This window comes from Hoplias malabaricus, chromosome 7 (genome assembly GCF_029633855.1).
Source record: "Hoplias malabaricus isolate fHopMal1 chromosome 7, fHopMal1.hap1, whole genome shotgun sequence".
Lineage (NCBI taxonomy): Eukaryota > Metazoa > Chordata > Actinopteri > Characiformes > Erythrinidae > Hoplias > Hoplias malabaricus.
In genome coordinates, this window is record NC_089806.1 from 6,642,207 (window position 1) to 6,656,808 (window position 14,602).

Sequence of the window (14,602 nt, forward strand, 5' to 3'; positions counted from 1 at the left end):
CCACCAGCAGAGTGTCTTTTATACATTTATGTTAATGTGGTGTGGATACTGACAAATGAAACGACTAAATTCACATTCTCGGGTCTGAGCTTTTTCTTTATCTTGATATTTTCACTAAGTTCTGACCCTTTCAGTATTTTAGATTAAAAAAAGCACTAAAAAGGCACTTCCTGTCTCTGCGTTACAATGGATTATTAATGACATTTCAAGTGTTTACAATTTAATTAATAACCATTTGTAGTCTTATTTTAAAGTGGTATCAACACTTTTTTTACTCTGCCTGGTATGCCAGACTCCCCCCCCCCCTCTCTCCCTCGGTCTCTGTCTCTCTCTCTTTCTCTCCCTCTCTCTCGGTCTCTCTCTCCCTCTCTTACTCTCTCTCTCTCTCCCTCGGTCTCTCTCTCCCTTTTTCACTCCCTCTATCTCTCTCTCCCTCTCTTACTCTCTCTCTCCCGCGGTCTCTCTCCCTCTCTTACTCTCTCTCTCCCTCTCTCTCTCTCTCTCTCCCTCTTTTTCACTCCCTCTCTTACTCTCTCTCTCCCGCGGTCTCTCTCCCTCTCTTACTCTCTCTCTCTCTCTCTCCCTCTCTCTCTCTCTCTCTCCCTCTTTTTCACTCCCTCTCTTACTCTCTCTCTCCCGCGGTCTCTCTCTCTCTCTCTCTCTCTCTCCCTCTTTTTCACTCCCTCTCTTACTCTCTCTCTCCCGCGGTCTCTCTCCCTCTCTTACTCTCTCTCTCCCTCTTTTTCACTCCCTCTCTCTCTCTCTCTCTCTTTTTAAGGTGCATGTAAATATATGTGGGACATAAAATGTTCCCTATTCATGAAATGGCCCATTTAATCTTCGAAAAACCCTGTTAAATTGATGAATGTATCTCGTATGTAATCAGTGTGGATATAAACCTAGGGTTAGCTTACTGTGCTGTATCAGCATGTCCCCCCCCCCCCCACACACACACACACACACACACACACACAGAGGAGTGAACCGGTCTGTTCACATGACCGTCCGGGAATGGGCCAACCGCGCGGTCACGTGACCCCTGTACACTTCCCGATTGTTTGTGTTGGTTATTTATTAAATTATTTGTCTTTGAGACGCAGTTCACAGCTGTCGGACCCCGCCGAACACAGTGGGGGACACGGAGCTGGACATGGAGCTGTTTCTCCTCTTTCTCACCGCCCCAGTCCTCACTCTTCAGCTGCTGGTGGGCGCTGCTCCAATAACAGAGTCCAGAGACTCTCACCTGCACAGAGCAAGTAAGTGCCCTACTCTCTACAGAAGCCCTTCACTCTATTAACACTCACTGCAGTACACCAATGCCCTGACGAACTGCAGTCATACACACACACTCCTGAGAACACCTGTTGTAGCTTTGTCTGTTGTTCCCTTGGTTTTTGGTTTCATTTAAATCCAGCTCCTCTTTGATTTAGCTCATGACCACAGGTATGTTTCAGGTGTTGTGTTGTCAGTGTACTCCACATTATCAATAGAATATTCTATGATAGCTGTCTATTTATTTTAAATAATTATTAAATAGTAGACGTAACTGTAGTTAATAAATAAATAGTAGAAAACTCACCCCAGTAAACAATTAGCCGTTGATTCAACGTTGAAATAACGTAATGACTGCCGTCTAATCAACGTTCTCTTAAGGTTGAAAATGAAAGTTGAAAAGACGTCCAAACACAGACATTGAAAAGACGACTGTTAGACGTATTTTGGACGTCCATTGACGTTATTAATTGGTCCCGAAATAAATGACTTGTATAAAACGCATTTTGGACGTCCACTGACGTTATCGATTGATCACCATTTAACTAACTTATTAAGATGGATTTTGGACGTCCGTTGACGTTTAAAATATGTCCTTGACGGACAGACTACTTTTAGACCTATTCTGAACGTCCAGGGACGGTCCTTGTTTACTGGGACCATTTTTTTACAGTGGACTAATAACCTGTGCTCACACACATCAGCAGGAAGCTGATCATATGCTCCATAGTTAAGGAAATAATCTATTTTTGCTGTATTTTTTAGCTCCAATGAACATGAGATACGTGTCTTTTCTGTGTGTTCCAGATGATGTGTTAAATAATGATTATCAACATGATAAAGAGTGCAACAGCACTGTTCTCAAGATATAGTTATAACCCCCCACCGCAAGGTGCACGCCACCTTGTTGTAACAGAGTCTAATTTGCCTGTACAGTGACAGTGATTGATTGTTCTTGGTGTGAGAATAATAACACAGGTCACGTGTACGTTAAACTCTCCCGCTGCTGTGCGTTAGAGAAAGAAACAGGCCATTCACATGCATTAAGGCTTAGATGTTTACCCGTGTTTATTGCTGTGGTGTTCATACACTCTTAGACAAACTGTCCCTGTGGTGGTACCATATTCCACATTAACTCTAGGTTTAAAGTTTCAAGTTAATGTCCAGGACATATATTACGTTGTTTTATTGGACACTGTTCTAAAGAAAAGTGTAGTGTACCTTTAGGAAACACAGCTGGGCTTTAACCGTATTGTACCTTTAAAGTAAAGGGACATTTACACTGATTGAGTCTTTAGAGACAATAATGTACCTTTTTATTCTGAGAGTGTGTGTGTAATTGGTACCATTCCTAAAGAGAAGCCACTACACACTGTAGTCACAGCCCTAAGTCTGTTACAAACTATGGTGGTGTAAGTGAGTGTGAGTGTGAACGCCATGTTTCTACCAGGCCTCAGGTGGTGTCTCATGACTGCAGACCAAACTGGTGTAAGTCAGATCATATGCTTCGTTGTATGGTACAGAGACACGGTGCATGATCTGGAGTTTGTTATTGTTGTTTCCAGCTACAGGCAAATTCTGGCATCTATCGGACCTACACCTGGACCCCACCTATCACGTGTCCGAGGATCCCACCAAAGTGTGTTTCTCCTCAAAGGGAGCCCCAGTGACGTCCCCTGGGCTTTTTGGAGATTACTTATGTGACTCTCCGTATCAGCTGATCCTCTCTGCCTTCAGCCGCATGAAGCAAGTGGAGCAGCAGCCTGAGTTCATTATCTGGACGGGGTATGAGACCTTGAGACCTTCACTGCTTACGCTCTGCGTACAGAGACGCAACATAGTCGCTGTGTTTGATCACCGTAGAAGTCTCTGTGTAGTTTGAATAGGCAACCATTGTTGAAATAACGAGTTCTTGGTCAGTTCCACGTGCCTGCCGCGTGAATGGGGAACTTTTACAGAAAGTGAACTGAGAAAGCCTTCACTTCTTCTACTACAAAATAATACTGCGCATATTTTCAGAAGCTTATTCTATTCCACTACGCCCCTTGAGTCGTAGTATGTAGCTGTGGCCCTGTGAGCTCAGTGTAATCTCATAAGCTCAATACTGGCCTTCACTTCACTTATTGGGCGTAATTAAAATGTTTTATGTGGGGAGTGCTGTTAATGCAGGATTAGCATTTTTTAGTGTAATCACTGAATGAAATGCCCTCTGTGTTTGTCAGTTGTTAACAGTTGTGTGAAGTGTGTGTGTGTGTGTTCTTTGCAGAGACAGCCCTCCTCATGTTCCAGCAGAAGAGCTGTCCACAGAAGCTGTCATCAGTGTGATCAGCAACATGACCCACACCATCCGTCAGTTCTTCCCTCAAGTGCCCATTTATCCCACACTTGGTAACCATGACTACTGGCCACAGGTAGAGCCCCCTTTTTTACTCCACACGTTTTAGATGCACAGCACTTCAGGGAACACAGGGAGAACACACCTCACAGACAGTCACCCGGAGGAAACCCACGCAGACACAGGGAGAACACACCACACTCCTCACAGACAGTCACCCGGAGGAAACCCACGCGGACACAGGGAGAACACACCACATTCCTCACAGACATTCACCCGGAGGAAACCCACGCGGACACAGGGAGAACACACCACACTCCTCACAGACAGTCACCCGGAGGAAACCCACGCAGACACAGAGAGAACACACCACACTCCTCACAGACAGTCACCCAGAGGAAACCCACGCAGACACAGGGTGAACACACCACACTCCTCACAGACAGTCACCCGGAGGAAACCCACGCAGACACAGGGAGAACACACCAACTCCTCACAGACAGTCACCCGGAGGAAACCCACGCAGACACAGGGAGAACACACCACACTCCTCACAGACAGTCACCCCGAGCGGGAATCGAACCCACAACCTTCAGGACCCTGGAGCTGTGTGACTGCGACACCTACCTGCTGCGCCACAGTGCCGCCCCCTCCTCTAATAATGAAAATGAAAAATGAAATGACTCTTTATCTGATAACATTGGCATGACTTACCTGTATAATCTCAACCAGGACTAAATATTGGATGCAGAGCTAAGTACTTGATCTCAACTTGATATTGATCTTGTTACAGTAGAGTATTCACGTAAATAAACATGGGTTAAGGTGTAGTTGTGGAGTCGATCCTGTCGCTCCGGCTGCGAGAGTCGGACTGAATGAGCCATATATTGGTTTTATTCCTGTGTGATTTTACTTTCTGTTTTTAAATCAGAAAATCGGGTACTGGGTCATTTCCTGTTTTCTATTTTCCCATTTAAAACGAAGGCACACAGACCATAATATACAGTCATTCACTTCTGTTTTCTTTCTTTTTTATTACAGAACTAGTTACAATAATCAGACAAAATGTAGTTCCTCCTCTCTTTGTATTTTACACTGACCCTTTCTTTCTCCTTTATTTCTGTTTCAGGACCAGTTTCCAGCGAGTGCCAACATCATCTATCAGTCTGTAGCTAAGCTTTGGGCTCCGTGGCTGAGCCCAGACGCCCTGGCAACTCTTCGTGAAGGTACCCCCTGAAGATATTACAGATTTATGAGAGTGTTTTCTGTGCTTTTCCACCTCTCGCTCTGAGCATTGTAAATAAACACCTCCTGAGAAAAGGCTACGTGATTCCTCCATTGACACTTTGTTTGTTTTAAAGGTGGATTTTACTCTCAGCTGATTAAGCCTGGTCTCCGGCTGTTAAGCCTGAACACAAACCTCTATTACAGTCCCAACAAGGCGACGGAGAACTTGACCGACCCAAGTGGTCAGTTCAAGTGGCTGCAGGAAACTCTGGAGCTGGCCAAACAGAAGCTGGAGAGAGTAGGTGAAACTTCACTAAACCAGAGGCCCTTCTCTTCAGACAGAGGCTGTGTACTGATGGAGTCTGTGATTTCTGAGCGCCTCCAAGCAAGGGTTTGGCCATTACTCTGGTGTGATAAATAGTAATATGCCACTATAACGGCAGTGCTTTATAGTGATTTTGCCACTGTTAGGGGTGCTGTTGTGTGTGTGGTAAATGTAATGCTGTGGCTTAAAATTGTTTACCACTGTGTAGCTTCAGCTGTTCTTTTAATAATTCAGGTATTACACAACTGAAGGAGCCATTTAGTCCGTGTTCAGAGCAGAACTGCTTCCTGTTCTTGTGATTTACAAATTGTCCTCTCTCTCTATCTTTCTATCTCTCTGTCTCTCTCTTTCTCTCTCTCTGTCTCACTCCCTCTCTCTCTCTGTCTCTCTATCTGTCTTTCTGTCTCTCTCTCTCTTTCTCTCTCTCTCTGTCTCTTTCTCTCTGTCTATCTCTGTCTGTCTGTCTGTCTCTCTCTCTCTGTCTCTTTCTCTCTCTCTCTCTCTCTGTCTCTCTCTCTCTCTCTCTCTGTCTCTCTCTCTCTCTGTCTCTCTCTCTCTGTCTCTCTCTGTCTCTCTCTCTCTCTCTCTCTCTCTCTCTGTCTCTCTCTCTCTCTGTCTCTCTCTCTCTGTCTCTCTCTGTCTCTCTCTCTGTCTCTGTCTCTCTCTCTCTCTCTGTGTCTCTCTCTCTCTCTCTCTCTGTCTCTCTCTCTGTCTCTGTCTCTCTCTCTCTCTCTGTGTCTCTCTCTCTCTCTCTCTCTGTCTCTTTCTCTCTCTCTCTCTCTCTCTCTCTGTCTCTCCAAGGTCTATGTGATTGCTCATGTCCCGATTGGTTACCTTCCCTATGCTAAAAACATCACGGCCATGAGAGAGCACCACAATGAAAAGCTGGTGGACATATTCCGCAGTTACGGCGACATCATTCAGGGTCATTTCTATGGTCACACTCACAGAGACAGCATCATGGTCCTACTGGACCAGCAAGGTACGAAGCCTGTCATTGCTGAAGACCTATGCTCATGGATAAATATAAGACTGTCTTTGAGCTGCAGTGACCTACTGCTCTGGGAACTGTGACCACACACGTTTGAAGGGGATTGATTTTTTTGTTTGTAGACAACACTGATATGGTCATTTCCACTAATGCAACTTTACAAACCTCAGTGAGAGACAGCTGCATTAGCACCACATCAGACCAAGCAGCAAAAACAATGTGTTGCTTTAAAATAATAAATAATTCAAACAAAACAAAAAAACCAAGAAGCAAGTGGCATTTTATTTACCGTTTAAATTTTTAATTAGGTTCTACATTAGGTATAACATTTATTTAAACAGTGACAGTTAATTAAGAACTAAAAACTTAAAAGGCATTTAAAACATTTAAAATAGTACAGTATTAAAAAAGCATGTTTAAAATGATTAAAACAATTGATAAATGAAAAAAGAAAAGACAGTAAATTAGAATAAAAACATAAAGAAGTTGTGCAAGAACTAAAGTGCTGATCCCTCGATTATAAAAAAAGAAAAAAGAAAAAAGAATTGTTAGTTGCATCCAAAGTGTGAAATACAGGGGTCCCAGGGGGTCAATGACCCTCAAATTAAACTTTAGAATCACTTTTTAAAGAAAAATTGAAGCTGTCGTGGTCATTTAACCCCACGCTTGATAAAGTCCTAAATGTGAATTCAGAAAAAAAAATTATTTTAGCATTGCCCCCTTAAAATAGAGTTGTTCTTTTACTATTTTAAACTAATCAGTGCAGCACTCTGCTGCTTTAGCTCTGCTCCAAAAGGTGGGATGGCACAGCTTTTAAATTCTGTTTTAAGGTCTTGTGTGTGATGCTAGTCCAGTGGCATGGTCTATTCCCACACTGACTGCAGCCCTAGTCCCGACACTGTTGTAGATAAACAATGGATTGTTGTCTATTTTTCTAGATAACAGTATTTTATACGTTGTCAAAGAGTCTTTGAGATCTGAGGTTTGGGATTACACAGCATCACATCACTGTTATAAGAAAGTGTGTGATGATTCAGCCCTTTACACACTTCAAACTGGTGGGTTGTAGGCTTTGAGTAAATGTGACGTACTGATTTTTTTTTACCTAAACATTTCATTAATACATTCTCTTCATTTGTTCTTGTAATACCTAATGCCTTTGAATGGAGGGCCATTCTTTAAACCTTCTTCGTTTTTTTTTAAAGGGAAAACTGTTAACTCCATCTTTGTCGCTCCGGCTGTGACACCAATCAAAAGTGTCCAGGAGCTGTATTCAAACAACCCTGCTGTTCGTATGTACCTGTACGACACTCAGGACTTTGGCTTACAGGTGAGTGTGAGCTGATGCTCGTACACATCAGAGTCGTTTCGCCAGAGGAAAGTGCTACTTTGAATTTTTATTTGAATTAGAAATGTGCAATTAAGGAAATTTGTTTGATAATTTACATTCCCTAAGCTGAAGCGTCTGTGAGCCCTGGGGATCAACAGAAGGAGGTTGTAACTTGATCTGTTTGTAGAATTTATTCATTCATTTGTAACCCTTATCCAGTTCAGGGTCGCGGTGGGTCTGGAGTCTACCCAGAATCACTGGGTACAAGGCAGGAACACACCCTGGAGGGGGCGCCAGTCCTTCACAGGACGACACACACTCACACATTCACTTACACTACAGACACTTTTGAGTCACCAATCCATCTACAAACGTGTGTGTTTGGAGCATGGGAGGAAACCGGAGCACCCGGAGGAAACCTACGCAGACACAGGGAGAACACACCACACTCCTCACAGACAGTCACCCGGAGGAAACCCACACAGACACAGGAAGAACACACCACACTCCTCACAGACAGTCATCCGGAGGAAACCCACGCAGACACAGAGAGAACACACCACACTCCTCACAGACAGTCACCCGGAGGAAACCCACACAGACACAGGGAGAACACTCCTCACAGACAGTCACCTGGAGGAAACCCACACAGACACAGGGAGAACACTCCTCACAGACAGTCACCCGGAGGAAACCCACACAGACACAGGGAGAACACTCCTCACAGACAGTCACCCGGAGGAAACCCACACAGACACAGGGAGAACACTCCTCACAGACAGTCACCCGGAGGAAACCCACACAGACACAGGGAGAACACACCACACTCCTCACAGACAGTCACCCGGAGGAAACCCACGCAGACACAGGGAGAACACACCACACTTCTCACAGACAGTCACCCAGAGGAAACCCTCGCAGACACAGGGAGAACACACCACACTCCTCACAGACAGTCACCCAGAGGAAACCCTCGCAGACACAGGGAGAACACACCACACTCCTCACAGACAGTCACCCGGAGGAAACCCTCGCAGACACAGGGAGAACACTCCTCACAGACAGTCACCCTGAGACAGAGCACTGAGACAGAGCACTGAGTAAAAACGGGGAAAAAAAGAGAACCAAGCGAAAACGGCTAAAAACCAGAGCTCCTCACTGCTGTGCACTCGGGGTCGGGGTGAACAGCGAGCGGCTCATTATCATTTAAAGGAATGGGTGCTGAAACAGCTGTTTAGACAGGGGGCCTTGTGGTATTTTGACCAAGGCAGGTCACGTATTTAATTAAGACCCAGAACTTTGTTCACTTGTGGAAAAGGGAGAATATGCCCATTGCTGCTGTTATTCTTTTTATGAGAAGGAGGTAAACACGCTCTACTGATGTAACACCCAGTATAGAGAGCAGCAACAGTTTATCAGTAGTACTTATATTAGAATGGGTTTAGGCCTCTTTACCGGAGGGAGGATGACTGTGGCCTCAGTTTTAATCAGGACTCCTCTCTCCTTTCTCTCTTGTTGTAAACACTTTCTTCTGCTCTTCTCTAAAGGATCTTTGGCAGTACTACTTGAATCTCACTGAAGCAAACAAGAAAGAGAAGCCCGACTGGAGCCTTGAATACACGATGACCGAGGCTTTTGGAATCAAAGACGTTCGGCCACAAAGCCTGCATGAACTCGCGCTACAGTTCGAGGAGCCGCAGAGCAAGGCCTTTCAGAAGTATTTCACCCATTTCATGGTCAGTTACAGTGACACCATCAGCTGTGAAGACGACTGTAAGACCGTGCAGGTCTGCTCCGTGCACTTTTTGGATCGTGAGTCCTATTCACAGTGTCTGAAGAAAAGAAGCAAATGTAGGCACCACTGAAAAACCATGAACTGAAAGGCTTACTATTTCTGTTCTTTACAGACCTCCTAGAGTCAAGGTGGTGAAAGTGTTTAGAGAGGTTTAATATTCCAATGGTTTAATAAATTGTTCTCTCAGGTTTATAGCATGTTTTATTAATTTAACAATCACTTCTCTTACTTTAATCAGTTTTTATACCGAATGATTTATTTCACTGAGAGACTGAATTACGAAACATAAAAATATTACGTTATTGTTTTGAGGGAACACAGCGGTGTGTGTGTGAAACTGGTCACAGGTGGAGAGTGTGAGTGACTGATTGGGTACGAGGCAGGAACACACCATGGATAGAGCCATTTCAAACCATCACACACTCTCACCCAGACACACACACAAACACACACACACCTGTGGACAGTTTCACACACTCACCCAGTCACTCACACACAAACACACACACACCTGTGGACAGTTTCACACACTCACCCAGTCACTCTCACACTTTCTCTCTCTCTCACACACACACACACACACACACACACACACCCGTGGACAGTTTCACGCATTCACCCAGTCACTCTCACACTCACACCTGTGGACAGTGTCACACACTCACTCAGTCATTTACACACTCATAAAAAAGTAACACAGCCAGTCTACCTACCAGTGTGTGTTTGGACTGTGAGGCGACACCCAGAGGAAACCCACACAGACACAGGGAGAAAACGGGCTGAGATAAATCCAGACAAACTGAAGCCAAAGTACATTTGTGGCTTTCCATCTTCTGAGTGAGCTGTTGCTGTGAGAAGTGCTGACTGATCACATGAAGTAGCTGCTGGGTTGTTTTCTTTAATGTAGGAATTAAAATATTTAATGCTGTCTATCAAGGGCAGTTTTCTCTCCAGTGTTGTGGCGCCCATGCTTTTTTTGCACATTAAATAAAGTCGTTGACAGCTGTGGTACTGTTTTTTATTTTGTAAGGGATAGCTAGTTCTTTACAGTTTACTCAGCGTTTCCATGTTTCATTCTGTTTTTTCCAGTGCGACATTTCCTCTTGTAGTCAACGGTTCCCATTTGGTTCCACCTCTCTTTAGAAGAACTGAAAGGTCATAGTATCACAGCGGTAGACACAGAAGTCCTCTCTCAGTCAACATTTTGTGTGTGTTATAAGTCTTATTAATTTTATTAATCTATTTTATTGCCCAAATTCTTTTATAAATACAGATTAATGTTCGTACCTAAGATGGGAATCAGATGCTACTCTGCCACATGAAGAAACATTCAGTCATAGTACATTTTCCATGTGGGTTCTATTAAATTTAATTCATTCATTCATTATCTGTAACCCTTATCCAGTTCAGGGTCGTGGTGGGTCCAGAGCCTACCTGGAATCATTGGGCGCAAGGGGGGAATACACCCTGGAGGGGGCGCCAGTCCTTCACAGAGCAACACAGACACACACATTCACTCACACACTCACACCTACGGACACTTTTTGAGTCGCCAATCCACCTACCAACGTGTGTTTTTGGACTGTGGGAGGAAACCGGAGCACCCGGAGGAAACCCACGCAGACACAGGGAGAACACACCACACTCCTCACAGACAGTCACCCGGAGGAAACCCACGCAGACACAGGGAGAACACACCACACTCCTCACAGACAGTTACCTGGAGCGGGAATCGAACCCACAACCCCCAGGAGCTCTGGAGTTGTGTGACTGTGACACTACCTGCTGTGCCACCGTGCCGCCCTGTTCTATTAAATTTGCACTAGGCAATTTTTTTTTCATATACTAAGTAGTACAAACAAAATATAAATATGTATAACATGATTAAAAATAAAATTTTAGGAATAACATCAGCACAAGTGCATTCTGTGCCTGAGAAACCTGTTTGAAATCTGTCACTCCAGCCCACAGAGGCTGTCTTTGTTGTTATGCTTGGCCTGTTTATCCACTGGAGGTCACGTGCCTTGAACCTTGCTTATGCGACCTCTAGTGTCTAGGTTGGGGAACTACAACAACAGACCAACACTCTGGAGAAACTGTGGTGTGCACCTTTAATGCGAAGTTGTTGTTGTTTTTACCTCTGAAGTCATGTCCTGCAGCTTGTGTTTAATCTTGTTCTACAGCTGATGGAATCGTAAGCCATCTGTTGTGATACTTTTAATGCATACTTTGGCTGGTAATTACTCACAAAATGCACATCTTGCCATCTGCTTGTTGACCCCTGTGTCTTGATGGACATGATGTTTGTGTTACTCACATGTAATGATTATACAATATTAAACGGCTGATTAGCTGCTCAGTGCTGCGGCGTATGCTCGCCCTCGCGGCCCCATCCTGAGTGTACTTCATGCCCCGAGTCTGCTTTGGATATTTCTGTGAAAGCATAAATCATTTTAGACGATTTCCCAGAGTAGAGCCCCCTCTCCGTACTTAGAATCAGATTCATTTGATTACTGTCCTTTTTAGAGTGACGAATGCAAATGATCTCTTTGTACTGCACCTCACTGAAACTGCATCCTCAGCTGAAAAACACAGACACAAGCTGAAATCATTGGGAAAGCTGGAAACAAAAAATATATTTACTCCCTGACCTCCACGAACAGCACGTTTAATGGTTTTCCCAACGACTTCCAACACAGTGAACTCCAAAAAAGGAGGCTGTCAGCTGTTAGAAGGCTCTGTGTTTCATGTAATACAAATGTATGTTTAAATTGGTAAATATACAAAGATAAATGTGCATTCTTGCTTATATAATTAACTTGTATATATAATTTGGGCTGCACGGTGGCTTAGTGGTGAGCACGTTCGCCTCCCAGCGCTGGGATCCCTCCGGGTGACTGTCTGTGAGGAGTGTGGTGTGTTCTCCGTGTCTGCGTGGGTTTCCTCCGGGTGACTGTCTGTGAGGAGTGTGGTGTGTTCTCCCTGTGTCTGCGTGGGTTTCCTCCGGGTGACTGTCTGTGAGGAGTGTGGCGTGTTCTCTCTGTGTCTGCGTGGGTTTCCTCCGGGTGACTGTCTGTGAGGAGGTTGATGTGTTCTCCCTGTGTATGCGTGGGTTTCCTCCGGGTGACTGTCTGTGAGGAGTGTGGTGTGTTCTCCCTGTGTCTGCGTGCGTTTCCTCCGGGTGACTGTCTGTGAGGAGTGTGGTGTGTTCTCCCTGTGTCTGCGTGGGTTTCCTCCGGGTGACTGTCTGTGAGGAGTGTGGCGTGTTCTCCCTGTGTCTGCGTGGGTTTCCTCCGGGTGACTGTCTGTGAGGAGTGTGGCGTGTTCTCTCTGTGTCTGCGTGGGTTTCCTCCGGGTGACTGTCTGTGAGGAGTGTGATGTGTTCTCTCTGTGTCTGCATGGGTTTCCTCCGGGTGACTGTCTGTGAGGAGTGTGGTGTGTTCTCCCTGTGTATGCGTGGGTTTCCTCCGGATGACTCCGGAGGAGTGTGGTGTGTTCTCCCTGTGTCTGTGTGGGTTTCCTCCGGATGACTGTCTGTGAGGAGTGTGGTGTGTTCTCCCTGTGTCTGTGTGGGTTTCCTCCGGATGACTGTCTGTGAGGAGTGTGGTGTGTTCTGCCTGTGTCTGCGTGGGTTTCCTCCGGGTGACTGTCTGTGAGGAGGTTGATGTGTTCTCCCTGTGTCTGTGTGGGTTTCCTCCGGATGACTGTCTGTGAGGAGTGTGGTGTGTTCTCCCTGTGTCTGCGCGGGTTTCCTCCGGGTGACTGTCTGTGAGGAGTGTGGTGTGTACTCCCTGTGTCTGCGTGGGTTTCCTCCGGGTGACTGTCTGTGAGGAGTGTGGTGTGTTCTCTCTGTGTCCACGTGTGTTTCCTCCGGGAGCTCCGGTTTCATCCCACAGTCCAAAAACACACGTTGGTAGGTGGATTGGCGACTCAAAAGGGTCCGTAGGTGTGAGTGAATGTGTGTGTGTTGCCCTGTGAAGGACTGGCGCCCCCTCCAGGGTGTGTTCCCACCTTGCGCCCAATGATTCCAGGTAGGCTCTGGACCCACCGCGACCCTGAACTGGATAAGGGTTACAGACAATGAATGAATGAATGAATATAATACAGTAAATGTCTACAGTCATGATATACACAGAATAGCACAAGTGTGGTGACATCACAACTCTAATGAAAACAAAATGAACTGCTCCCGTGAAAGGTGCCAAGTTCCGTAACGTTTTGAATAATTGCAGAGTGTGGAAACTTTGGTTGAAAGTATTACACACCATTGAAACTGAAGAGCGAGGGTCAGTGCCGGACAGAGGCAGGGGTCCTCGGGTTCCACGGCTTCATTAACCCTTAAAACTCTAATCAGGGCCTGTGTACTTCTCATCGCCGTGCTCTGAGGAAGCACCACCCTCTGGATTACTGTCAGGATTGTTGAAGTACGATGGCCTGTGGGTAAAATGCAGCTGGTAATTTCACCAGGAACAGTATGGGTACAGGGACTGTACGCTCCGAGGGGTGAGGATTACACATCATCCGTCACTTCCACAAAGACAGAGCTTGTAAAAGAGTGTAATGATGCGGTACAACATCATTCAGAGAACGTCCCACACCTTAGGCCTACAGCATTTCCGCTTATTAGCGAGACGCTTCTTTCACTTTCTAAGCCTTTCTGAGGCTGCCCTGAATAAATGGCTTATCCCAGAGTAGCTCTTCTTAATTACAGTCGTTTGACTCCTTTGATCAGTGGGTTTTTTTCACAGCCGCTCTGATGAAATGTGAATGTGATGCGCTGCTTGGAGCGACGACGACCAGCTTTCACACAATTTTGCAACCAACTACTGATGCAATTTTCCTGACAACTTTCTGACACATCAGTGAGATATTCCCCTATGCATTAGTGTGTGTGTGTGTGTGTGTGTGTGTGTGTGTGTGTGTGTGTGAGTGCCAAAACCTGTTTACACTCTCACAGTGTGGGGATCTGTCATCTTTGTGGGGACAACAATATGCTCCCTACTGTGTAAATGATTCATTTCAAAGGTGAAGATTTTTTAGACATTTAGGGTTTAGTGTATTGCCTAAGGTTAGATTTGGGGTTTAGTGTGTATTTGCAGGTATAGTAGTGCTACCCTTACTTGGCTGGTTATGTCTTCAGGAGCTGGTGTGAATGGATCAGACACAGCAGTGCTGCTGGAGTTTTTAAACCCTGTTTCCACTCTCTGTCCACTCTGTGAGACACTCCTCCCTCGTTGGTCCACCTTGTAGATGTAGAGTCAGAGACAGTAGCTCATCTGTCGCTGCACAGTGTGTTGCTCATCCTCTAGTCCTTCATCAGTGACACA

At 45.4% G+C, this 14,602-nt stretch overlaps 1 protein-coding gene across 2 annotated transcripts; it reads left to right on the forward strand.

The window, feature by feature from the left end:
- Positions 1-1,017: 1,017 nt before the first annotated feature.
- Positions 1,018-10,646, forward strand: smpdl3a (sphingomyelin phosphodiesterase acid like 3A). 2 transcript variants are annotated; one of them, XM_066677098.1, is made up of 8 exons: positions 1,018-1,256; positions 2,838-3,057; positions 3,539-3,683; positions 4,737-4,833; positions 4,969-5,132; positions 5,961-6,141; positions 7,356-7,480; positions 9,028-10,637. In XM_066677098.1, the coding sequence occupies exons 1-8, from the start codon at positions 1,151-1,153 to the stop codon at positions 9,343-9,345; spliced, it is 1,356 nt and encodes a 451-aa protein (XP_066533195.1). In that variant the 5' UTR covers positions 1,018-1,150; the 3' UTR covers positions 9,346-10,637. The 2 variants fall into 2 exon arrangements, with proteins under 2 accessions (XP_066533195.1, XP_066533196.1); XM_066677099.1 differs by lacking the exon at positions 1,018-1,256 and adding an exon at positions 1,326-1,443 and having other exon boundaries at positions 9,028-10,646.
- Positions 10,647-14,602: the final 3,956 nt, after the last annotated feature.

Coding starts and splice junctions, on each gene's coding strand:
- smpdl3a (XM_066677098.1), top strand. CDS start 1,151: ATGGAGCTGTTTCTCCTCTTTCTCACCGCCCCAGTCCTCACTCTTCAG. Junction 3,684..4,736: donor ACCATGACTACTGGCCACAG/GTAGAGCCCCCT, acceptor TTTCTGTTTCAG/GACCAGTTTCCAGCGAGTGC. Junction 4,834..4,968: donor CCTGGCAACTCTTCGTGAAG/GTACCCCCTGAA, acceptor TTTGTTTTAAAG/GTGGATTTTACTCTCAGCTG.